The sequence below is a fragment of the Taeniopygia guttata genome, chromosome 15 (genome assembly GCF_048771995.1).
Source record: "Taeniopygia guttata chromosome 15, bTaeGut7.mat, whole genome shotgun sequence".
Classification (NCBI taxonomy): Eukaryota; Metazoa; Chordata; class Aves; order Passeriformes; family Estrildidae; genus Taeniopygia; species Taeniopygia guttata.
This window is the reverse complement of record NC_133040.1, coordinates 3,343,117-3,355,655: the sequence shown is the minus strand read 5'-3', so window position 1 is coordinate 3,355,655 and position 12,539 is coordinate 3,343,117. Positions and strand designations below refer to the sequence as shown.

The following is a 12,539-nucleotide window of genomic DNA, read 5'->3' as shown; positions in this document are numbered from 1 at the left end:
TTCACTGCCATAGTGTCAGCAATTATTATTACCTATAAATATCCCTGCCTCCAAAATATGCATAAATTAGGAAATTACTTTCACTTAACAACACAGCTGCTCTTCCAAGCCAACCTCTGAATAACTTCCAAGCATTTTAAGATTTGGCTCTTCCTCTGCTACAAATTATCTCTAACATAATAAAAAAACCTGAGAAGCCATCACTAAAACACCTTCCAAGAAAGTTAAAAATCATACTGTAAAACAAGATAAAACTACTGGGCTGTAGAGAAATGGCAAGCTGGGAAACATTCGCTGTTTTGTTCAAGTTTCTACTGGGCTCCCAAAGGGAGTGTTGAGTCAGCATCTCCCCTGGGGCACTGAGCTGCTCCATTGTTTCTGCTGTGGATCCTCAGAGCTCCAGCTGGTTGCATTTCCAGTGCAGGGTTTCAAAGCAAAGCCAGTCACCCTCTCACAGGGAGCCCCTGGGGAGGGTTACACTGAGGCCAAAGGAATGAGTAAGCTGCTGGCACAGCACTGCCTGCAAAGTTCAGATTCAACTATGGATCACTCCACTGCAGAAATGCCTCAGGGAAACCCTGCAGGAGATTTCTTATCAAGCAATGGAGAAAATAGGAACACAAGGGTATATCTATAGAGGCACCTGCAGATACAATTTATTGAGATGTTCCTCCTTGCTCTACCAGTGAGGACAGGCACCCATCTGAGAGCTCTGGGAGCACGGGAATGCCACAGCCCTCAGCACACCATGCTCACAGGACACTGGGTTCACCATGTGAGCTACTTTCTATTCACACCCACACTTTGGATACTCAAAGCCTAGAGAGAGAAGGCCCCAGGGTCATCCCACAGTTCTTGGTTTGGCTCAAAAGCAGGTATTTGAACAGGTAGATTCTGGGTTAAATCCGGCTTTACATAAGCTGAGAGCCCATGTCTGGGGATGTGATGGGATAGAAAAAGATTTAGCTGTTGCCTGCAAAGTAACCCCAACATTAAAGTCACAGAGAAGCATTTGGACAAGAAGGTGGCTGTCCTGCCCTCAGACACAACCTGTTTCAAGCTGAGCTTACCTCTTTAAAGATCCACAACTAACACATCTACTTGCATGCTCCAGTTTACAGCTCATAACGGTTTAAAGGATTAGACTTGCCCCTTTGGCAGGCAGTAATAAAAGTATGTCAGGTTCAAGGACTGAGAGCAGTCAGACTGTAATGAGAGAGACGTTCAGGAGGGCTGGAAGCTGAAACTCCTGACCCGGCACAAACGTAGGCAGGAAATGCTCGCTCATGCACAGTCAGAGAAGGGGAACTCAACTCTGCTGCTGCACTTTGTTCTGGTTCTGGGCTTTACCCACAATTTATTATACATTCTTCAGAGTATACTGGGGGTTTGGGATTTTTTCATTTATTTTTGACAAATGCTATTTCTATTAATAAGGACAGTGGACCAAGGTTTTCCTTTGTTCCCCTGACATTGCCTGCCTTAGATTAGACCCACCACACACGTGGATTTTATCCTGATGACTCACACACCCAATTCTTTCTGATCCTATTACTGCACTTCTGTTCCAGCCACAACAACTCTACCTGCTTCTTTTCAGTTGAAAATCAGAAAGCAAACCCACCTTCTGCAACACAAAGGTTAACTGAGGAGTAGTGCTATTTTCTTTTTGGCTTCCAACAGCTCTGCAGGAGACAAGCACTCAAATCCAGATGAACACACCACTGCTGACAGATGAGAATGAGCACCCTAAGCTGTAACTTTTATCTTTCCAGCACATCAGTTTTCTAAGAAAGTTCATCTGCTTTGCCAAAAGTTTTCATTTTACTACTTTAAGAATTTCCAGATGAATATAATTTTGTAACTTACTACCACACTTCAATTTTTAAAATAACTTAATTATGTTTCAGACCTGTTTGTTAGCACTACTGCACAATTTTCTGTAAAAAACTGCTTTTGACCTCACGCACTGATCAAAGGCAATCAGTTTGTCCAAGTCCCCAACATAACTGTGGGTTTCAGCTCAAACACCTGCTAGAGAAACCACATATAGGAAATAAACTAGGAAAGTAATTTTAAAACTCTGGGGCCCTACTTTGGTCTGTAACTTACATTGTGGGGTCTTCAGGATGCACGCAAAGGCAAAAGACTAAAACTGGACATTTCCTCAATGGATTTGTATCCATCACCATCCCACTGCTCCATCCAGTGAGTCAGATTGCCAGGTGAGTCTTTGCTAGGTGAGGAGTTTTAAATGTGAAGCATAGGACAAAATGCTAAGAGCATGTGTAGGTACCAATAGGAAGAGGATGTCAAACAGCAGGGGAAAATTTTGAAGGGCAAGGAGCTCCAAGAAAGACAAGCAATTGAAGTTCACACTCCTGCTGTTTTATATTGCACTATGTTTTCATAATTGAATTTTAAAAAATGCTATTGCTTCTTGCAGCCAGATGCATAGCTCCTTTTTACACAATAGCATAAATTCAAATAGTTAACAATTTAATTAGTCCCTCCACTATATGCTAATCTGGCTCCAAACATGAAGAAAAAACTAAACAAATTCAACCTTTGATTAATTTTTTATTCTGATCATCTCTAAATTTTGTTTTCCTAAAGCCTTCTGTTTTAATTTCACCAGCAGTGCTGTTACCTAACACTTGCTAACAACAACAGACAGCTCTTGCAAAAAAAATTGTCTCTTTCATTATATGACTTTATTAACTTACAGTAGTGATATAAAACCTCTTATCCTAAAACAGCTGCAGCTTACATCATATGGATGAGCACAGCTATCATCTATTTCAGGAATACTCAGAGCAGTCCAGAGACTCTGTAGTGAGTATGAGGCCTTTTATCACAGTGAAATGAAGCCATGTTCTTCAAGAAGCAGAAAGAAAACCATGCTGTATGTAAGTTTAAAAAAAACCCCACTTACATATTGTCATTCTATTGTTTTAATGTGTCAGTGCAAGCCTCATTCCTTAGGTGCCACTACAGTAAAACAAACTCTATAATACAGCATGCAAGTCTAAAAGGATAATTGTGTTTTCTCTAAACTATACTCAAGTCTCCTAAAATGAGGCAAATTTGATTTTTGAAGACTCAAACTCATCCTGCAGCAGTTCTCAGGTGCTGACAGTGTTTCCCACTTCTCCATGAAGCTGTGACAGTCCAGCACACAGCACTGGAACTCGGGGATCGCTGATCTACAGGACAGGTTGGGAATCACAGGAGAGCATTTACAATGGACCACCACTGGCTAATGTACAGAAAACTCTGCTATCGAGAACATTACCTTCTACCTGTCTCAACAGTCCTTTTCTACTCTCTAAAATATGATTTTACAGAGCTGTCCTCAAGGACTGACTTTTAAGCTATCTTATACATGCTTTTACCATGACAAACAATTACATCTTTCAGAAACCCCAGCTTGCTGTTATTTCTTCCTTTTCCATTTCCCCCTCTGAAGCAAATAAATTTTTTTATGCTGGCTATGTCTGACAAAGATACAATGAAACAAAAAGGCATAAACTGTATTCAGTCACTTGCAATATTTTTACTTGAAAAATAAAAACTCTGCAGAACCTTAAAAAGAAAATCTTACCTGAAACTGCCATAGACTATGAGGAGAATAGAAATCAGGAAGGTAGACACTTGACTGGAATCCACAAGGGAATATGCCCTGGAATTAGAAAAAAGAAGGCAGGTTTGTCATTGTGAGTGTCCATTTCTCCAGTGCCATTTGCTAATTCTTTTTCTTATTTTAATACAAATACAGAACCGGATGACAAATCATGGCAGCTCCCTCTGAAGTTCTTGTCTCATCTAAAATACAAAACCTGTAGTTTGTGAATTAACTTTTTATATTCAAGGCTGCAGCATGAAAAACCTGCACAGTCACCGAAGGACAGCTCAAAAGCCTTGTGGTAATTTATTCTGAACTCACCAGATTCAGGGTTTTTTTCCTCAAACTCATTAAAATTACTTCAATTGCAGCTATTGCAAAACCTGCATGTCAATAACAGTAACCCGTTTTCCATAACACTTCTTACATCTTCAGAGTGGCAGCATGGCAGTTAAGGCTCACTTAGCTGGGGGGGAAAACCCCAAACAAATAAAAGAAATCCCCCAAAAACCAAAGCCCAAACCTCAGAACAAGCAGGAACATGCATTTATTAAACCACACACAATCACTTCCCTACTCCATCTTGCAGATCACTCAGTGCAGGATTACTGATGGACATTTCAGCAGGAAGCTTAAACCCAGTTTTATCTGATTGATTTCCTACTGTAACACACCCTGTTTAAAGCATGGAAATATGAACATTAATGCAGCAGAGGCCACTGTGCTGGCAGGGGCACAGCAGGCAAGAGGGAGTCACTCTGCAACTCCCAACAGGTTTTCCATAACTTGTGCTAAAGTAATGGAAAAGAACAAGAATAATACACAATGTTAATTGCATTTGTCTTATCCTACAAAAGACATAACTAAATACTTCTGAAACCAACAAAAAAGCCTAATTTCAGCACGGCTATGGATACGGAACAAAAATAATTGAATTACATTATTGTTCCAAATTAAGTACCACTGAGCAAATAAAAACTGAAGATACAAAACAGTTAAAGAAACACTCATCCCATTCCCAATTCAAAAGCAATTTAGAGATAATTACCAAATCACTAGATACACAATTTAGAATATTTTCTTTTACTATATAAACACAAATGTGAATCTTTTACTACAGATACTCAATATTAAATATCACTGACAAAAAGACTGCCTTTTCTAAATGGAATTACATACTTGTGCAATAAGCTTTTAAGAAATTAGAAACTGCTTTTGTTAATTACCATTAATAACTTACACATAGCTCCACATTAAAAGTAAAAAACAGGTATCTTATTTTCTCATAATGTTGGCCAACACATAAAGACAATCTTAAGTTTTAAGTATTGTATTTTCTTTGTATTTATGACCTTCGGTTACCAGGCTGTGGAACAGAGGCCTAAAAAGCATCCATGAAGATCAATATAGTGAATTGCAAATACATGCAACATAATAACTCAGCACTTACAACCAGTGCCCATATAAATGTTCAGGTTATATACAACATAGCTCACAGCACATTATTTTCATGCCATGGTTACAGCAAAACTTGCACCAAAGGAAACAGCCTGAGGACAATCCCACTGGGTGTATGTCCTGTTTCTAACTCTGACTTCAGAGGGATGCATTCCCTCATCCAGCCTTGCACAAAGGGAAAGGAAAGCTTTGTATTGTTTGGGTTTGAGAATAAATAGCAGAACTCGTATATTAAAATACTCAGAACCTCCACATCTATGAGAAAAATAAAATTAATGTCATTTCAGAATGGATTAAACATGGCCAGGGTTATCCACTGAATTTTATTAACTTATGTTCATAAAATTTTATCTTCACAAATCGGCAAATACTTTTGAGATGAACAATGTTTTCTACATAATTCTTCATTCAGTGACAACACTGGAGGCTATGATAATTAAAATGCCATTTTGTCATAATTTTAAACATTAGTCAAAACAACACTGCAAATGTTAGAAAGATTCATAAAACAGAGATGATACATGGACCATGGATCAGCCCTGTGCATAATCCATAAGTTTTGTATTAAAACTGGAGCCCTCTGGTTTGATGAAAGAAACTGAAGAAATGCAAGCCCATGTTAAACATCCCAGCCCTGCTGCCAGGCTGCAGTGGTGCCCAAGACTGCAACCTGCTGATTCTGTGCAAGGCAGGAATGAGAATTAAAGTCCTTCCACCCTGCACAAGTGATGGCCGACAGAGTAATTAGAAACTCATCACAGACCAGAGATGTTTCCTGACCACCCCTCATAGAGATCTTGGAACAGGACAACCTAAAAGCTCAGAGTTGCTACCAGGATAATGGTCTGGGGAAATTCATATTCACTGATATTCCAAAAACAGGGCCAGGGAGATACAGTCACACTTTCCTTCTTCCTCAGGCAGCTGGAAAAAGAACAAGGCAAAACACACAGAGTGTGACAGGCTGAACCAAGAGAGCAGCTCAGGCATGTCCAGATTCCATGCAAAGTTTCCAACACAAGTAACCCACAAGCAAACTTGAAGGATAATTTTACAATGCCAAAGTGAATCTCATTGTAATAAAACCTTGCATCTTTTAAACATTACATTTCCCTACATCATTTAAGGTATTGCACAAGACCTGAAACCAGAACTGCTGCGTAAAATCCTAACCACTGACTGGATGGGCAGTTCATTAGGAGACTAAAAATCCTTGATCCCAAATAAATACTCCCTAACACATTAATCTACGTTAGAGGTAATAAGCAAATTACTATCACATGAAAGAATAACTAAGTAAGGTTACTTCCAGTTTTTAATATTATTCACAATGACAGTGTCTTGCAAACCGATTTGTAATTTTAACTGAAATTTAAATAACCTTCTACAAACCCAACAGATTCCACATGCACATAATGGGATTCTCCTATGGGCATATTTCAAGTATGCAAGTTCATATGCTCTCACAGCCAAACAGCATCAGTGCCATGTTCTTCTCAAATGGCATCAGCCAAAACCAGAACCCACACCAATGACAGTTTTCAGAAGCTGCAGTCACATTTAAGCAGCCTCTCACTGCACATATAAAAATGAAACCAGCTTCCTTCTAACAAGGTATTTCTGTAAAACTCTTAAATCTTAAATCTTGGAACAAGTAATGAAAACATATGCACAGAAAATGCCTGTAACAAGCTTGTGCACAGTTATCCCTTGACTTAAGTACTGATTTTAGATGCAATTCTCAGTACTTACAACACAATAATCTACAAAGAAAATATTATTTTTCCTCCTCAATCTGAAAATTAATACTGGATAAGGCCATACTAAAAGCTATTTTGAAGACTGACTTCAGTGCAGTTCACCTGTGTGTCATGTTACAAGAACAACTCCCAACTTACTTCCAAACTTTAGCATATGTGCAGAACACTGCTCAAAATACAAAGACAACATGGGTTTTCCCAAGCAAGCACATCTTTCAAGATTCTTGCACTACCACAGCTGAAATTCAAGATCCATGTAAGGAAGCTGGTTTAAGAATTACTATTAATAAAGCTATCAGATTCTTACTTAAGTAACAAGTAACTAATTATTACACCCTAGTACTTAATAAAACCAAGCACTTTGGTGCCTTAAGACTGTTTTCTCAGCCAGCTACTGAGAGGTGACTCCCCAGTTGCTTCCTCTATAACCTGAAATCTCACTCTGAACCTGCATCTTTACATGGCTGAGACCAATTTTCCTAAATTCTCTGCCATTAGGCATCTATTTCTGGCAGCTTCATGGGCAAGTGCTCACAACACAGAGCCTGCTAAGGCATGCCAAGCCAGAGACACAGCAAGCACTGTTCCATAACATATTCTATGTGTCCGCCCTACAGCCTCACAGTGAGAGCATTGTGCAGACAACAATCCCAGCAGAGCTGTCCAGCCTGGCACAGGCTGCTCCATAGACTTCACCTAGAGAACAATTCCAGGGGTGCCCAGCCGCTGGGACACACCACCACTCCCCAGCAGTAACCACGCAAAACACACCACAGCACTCAGGGCTGGCCTTCCAAGCAGCACTCTCCCCTCTTCTGGGAAAAAATGAATAACTTCTGTATTCCCAAGGGAACAGAGACCCACTTCATTCCCAGCTAGGGAAGATGGTAACCACTAATCAAAGCTGCCACAACAACAGTAGTGATGCCACACTGAAGACACTTGGAAGCTCTTTGCCCCTGTCCCTCCAGGTCCAAGCTCACCTGTCTCTGTGGACCCTACAAGGTCTCTGCTATCTGCCTGTTTTCCTATTATGTACTTTTGGGGGCTTTTTTCTTTTGCATTTCCACTCAAAATCACCCAGCCAACATAAGCACTGGTTTTCATGTTCCAGCTCTTCCTTATCATCAAAAGACAAGCAGTTTCTGGGTAACAGTCCTTCCAAACCTGCAGAAGGAAACCTCAGGCAAAGTCTGGTAATTCTTTTTGCCCTCTGTGTTGAGCAGTAAGAATCTGCAACTCACTTTGTTCAATGAAGACCCAAACTAGGAACCAAAGGTGTCTCCAGGTGACAGTGCAGAGCATCCCCCTCTACACAACCTACCTGTCATGGGCAATCTGAAATGACCACAAGCCAACACAGCCATCACAAAAGCAACTTCTCACCTTTTCCAACCACCTGTTCTTCTTCATCTCATCTCTGCACAACCATCTGCAAAACCACAACACAACCCCAGACTGAGAAACCGGTCTCCCTGAATAATAATGAAGAACAAATAGGAAAGTTTCTCAAGTGATTCAGACTCTTCATCTAGCCCATCTCTGAACATAGAATCAAAGAGAAAAGACTATTCAGTTTCAGCATTAGCTTAAGTACCCCAAAATTATTGCTCAAAATATCAGGGAAGTTTTATGTACTTGGAATTAAAACCCCTGTTTGCACAAGATGTCTACTAAATGTATGATCATAAAAATTCAGCCCATCAATGAATAAGTATCACTCCTGACTTCCAAGTACAAGAGAAATTATTGTGAAGAATTCTGCCAAGGGGGTAATGAGAAGCCGGTGCCCTGAAGTTTCCATAGCAATGCACAGTAAAGGCCTTGGAAATGAATCATTCTCATACAAAAGCTGCTGTAACAGCAGCAAGACAAACCTTCCCTGCATACTTACCGTACCTATACAAGAATGCAAACAACAGAGCAACAAATAAATCTTAGTGACTCAGAAAGTGCAGCAGATGAACTAAGTTCACTACAGCTCAAATGAAGAGAGATTGCATTTCATCACTTTTTTTAAATCAGTGATCAAAACATCCAAGAGTTCACAAGATTAAGGAAAACAAGACTATAAAAGGATGGTGAGCATACTAGATAGGCTTGAATACAGATGGCTTAAAATAGAAAAGCTTTTGCTGTGTTTAATGGGACCAAATCTTCCCAAATCTGTGTGTGATATCACAGAATCACAAATTCACACTGGGAATGTAAGGAGATAATTTAATTCACTGATCTTACTCTGGAAGAGACAATCAGTCATGACAGGCGTTTACCTCATCTTTTGTTTAAAAAACTAACTGGTGAAATTAAGGGACTTACTTGACACGTAATACAAGTCAGAAAGACTACAATTTTAGTCCACAATTTTTCTCCTATACAGAATTCCTTTTCAAAACTAATGGAGAGCTTTTCATACTGGCCACATCTGGGGTAAAGTGGATCTATACATGAATGAATATTTCCACTCACATATTTCAGTTTCTGAAGGATGTGGCTGCTTGAGAAGTGACCACACAAAACTTCAAATCTTCTTCAGCCCACATTAAATCCATGACTATTTGCCCAATCAATATGGTACTCTTCACCTGCATTTCAAATACCACCCTTATAATCAAATGTCCACTGTCTCCTCACAAGGTAAGTGACAATAATCCATGCCCAACAAAACATGCACCCCAATTCTCTTGGAAAGAAAATTCCTCATAGGTGGTACCAGCATCAGAAGAATGATGACAGGGCACTTCTCTCTGCCTCTCCCTCCCTGGTCTGTATTCATCATTCATTCTCAGAACTTGCTGAGGGCACACATTCAGTGTGAGGGTCCCATCTCAGCTGATGGGCAACTCTTTCAAAGGGAAATAGAAAAATCCCCAATGTAACACAAAAATAATATTAAAAAAAAACCCACTAAACCAAATCAGAACAATCAGCTTCTGCTGGAAATCTGGTGTTCAATGTCAAAATCAAGGATGGACAAAGTTTCCACTTCCCTCCCTCCAAGGGTTTCATGTATTTCAAAGCACTTTTAGTCTGTTTGTTCCATCAGTGATTGTCTTAGCAACAGAAAAACAGAAAGTCAAGAAACAGCAGTTTGTAAACTTGAAGCAAGTTGAAGAGTATTTCTGCACTTCCTCTGCCCCACACCAGGTTTTTAGAGCTATTAACTCCACACAGAAAACAACATTCACCCCTCACACAGCTGCACTGATCCAATGACTGTGGCTATTTTGGATCATGCAGGAATGTGCCACTCATGAGGAAAACATTTTCCTGAATCTACCTGCTTTGTAAGCTTTTAAAACATTCTACTATTTTATTCCTTAAAAAGAGTGTGTGATAACTCAGTGGTTAGGGCAATTTATTGCTAAGAGCAATTCATTTCTGATGCTCATGTACCTGGCATCTGTGAGCTGCCACTGTAGAATTCTTTATTGAGAGCACAAATCAAACTCTAGGACTCCGGAGCACAGTCCTAGGGCACATGAAAGAAGAGCACTGCCATGGACATGAAGATCAATTACAGTTAATTGCACAAATATTCATTTTGGTTGGGGGGTGGACTCACTCCATAGGTAAAACCAATACTACTTTTTTCCTTTACTGGATTCCAGGTCAAGGGTGTGACTAAAAAGCCTCTTTCAGCTGCCTTACGTGTGTAAGATATATACATATTTAAGAGCCTCCATTAGGCTTGCTGCCAAACCAAAGTTAAATCTGAGTGTAACAGTTAAAGGTATAATTTTAAGTGTGAAGTCATGGCACCCACAGCTGTAAACATATCTCAACACTATTCTATTCTTCAGTGTGATTCATAGGAAAAGCAAGCAAATTGGTATGGCTTTGCCTCTGTTAAAGGAATAGGTTGTTTTCTAAAGCAAGTTTACAATTTCATCTCATTGTCACATGCAGATCTCACTGTCATGCTAAGTATGAGTAATTCATGGAAACATGGGTTAAGTCAGAAAATAAAACAAGTTTAAAGTGAAACAAAACAAAACAAAGAGAAAAGAGTAATATAAAATGTCCCAGTAAAACCAGACTTTCCTACACAGAGTCTGTTAGGGCTCAGGCAGGCATTTCAAAATGGAACCAAAGAAATTCTGCTGTTTAACAGGCAGAGGTCCCAGAACACCATTTTCACACTATTAACTACCATACATATATTTTCCTACCCATACAATTTTAAATCCCAAGCACCTCTTCTATTCTTTCCAGAAAGCTGTTTCCCTAAATTATCTCTGCAAAACCAAATTCCAAGCTCCCAACTAAATTGCTAAAAGCAAACACTCCTCTGAGCTCACTTTGAGAGGAAATTGAAGTATCCAGTAAGGCATCAGGAGACACAGTCTTGAAAAAAAAATATTTTCTGTTAAAAACATTCTCTAAGCTACTCCTTTGGTTCACCCGACTGTTTGCCAACAGAACAAAGAATAACATGTTTCACAGTTTTTAGGAATTACAGCCACTGGAAGATTTCCAGATTTCACAAACAGCTTGGAGCACTTGTTTCCTTGCAGGAATGGGAGCACAACTTCCAGTCCCTGCATGGAAGCATAACAATACTTCAGTCATTCAAAAGAGCATTATACCAAATCAACACAGGATCGTGCTCACGTACCTCAAAAATATTTTCAGCTCCTGATGTCCCCTGAGCTTTGGTGGAACCACAGTCAACAGGATATTTGGGAGCAAAATTTGCAATCAGTGGTTAATGGAGAAAAATTAACCAGTACAGCTTCAAGTAAGTTGTACTGGACACACATATCTGAGTGTGAAGTAGCCTGAACTAAAATAAATATCCAAAAATCATATGGATTGCCTTTGACATTGTTGCCACAAAAAACACTGCCTTTTTTATTCCACACTGGAATGGGAGCCTGGATACATAATTTTTATCTCTTACCTAAACACACACACAAAATACTTTTTTGACTTTCCTTATGTTATTGAGGAGGGTTGGTTGGTTGTTTAGACTGGGTTGAGAGTTTTGCTCTAAACTTGACAAATGAAAAAAGATCTGGGAACCTTCCCTCCTGTCTTTCTCAAAGAGAAAAAAAACAAGCAGTCACGAAAAACGGAGCATGCTTTTGCTGCCAAATGTATGTGACCACCAGCCAAGGAATCCTCTCCAGTAGCAAGATTTTGAAATTGTATCACCAGGATTTTGAAACTGTGAAAAGTACATCTATACAGTGATGTCTGCAATAGGGGACCTCCCACTGAATGAGTATAATTTCAATGAGTTAAACTCAACAAGAATATGTGGAAAAACACATTTGATATCAAGATACAGAGCTTGTTAGTAGCAAATGTTTTACTTGATTTTATATTTTAATTGTGTCATGATTGTTTTAATTGAGCTGTAGCAGATCAGGCAACTTCTACAACACTGGCATCCTGATGCAGACCAGCCCCAGCAAACTGCTGAGCCAAGGTACAGCCCTGGTCCTGTTTCCTAAAACTCTTGTTACTTTTATCCCTTCCTGACAATTAAATCTGAAGGACTCCAGCTTATAATAGGATTTGCCTACGTTGGTTTGAAAATTGAAAGTCTGAGGCAAGGAAAGTCTAAAAGGCTCCACTGCAAATTGTATCAACTTAATTTTGCTCACCCCTGACTTCATTAAGAGTTTTGCAAACAAAACCTGCTTTTTCAAATACTTGCCACTACAATTAGCTTGCGTTTTGATACTAAA

The 12,539-nt window shown here is 39.5% G+C and overlaps 1 protein-coding gene across 3 annotated transcripts in view; it reads right to left on the bottom strand.

The window, feature by feature from the left end:
- The window catches only part of SPPL3 (signal peptide peptidase like 3), a 67,249-nt gene that overhangs the window by 19,135 nt on the left and 35,575 nt on the right, over nt 1–12,539 (bottom strand). For all 3 annotated transcript variants that reach the window (XM_072936218.1, XM_030285817.4, XM_072936220.1), the window contains exon 2: nt 3,605–3,682. In XM_072936218.1, coding sequence (XP_072792319.1) covers nt 3,605–3,682 — 78 coding nt within the window. The remainder of the gene's footprint in view (nt 1–3,604; nt 3,683–12,539) is intronic.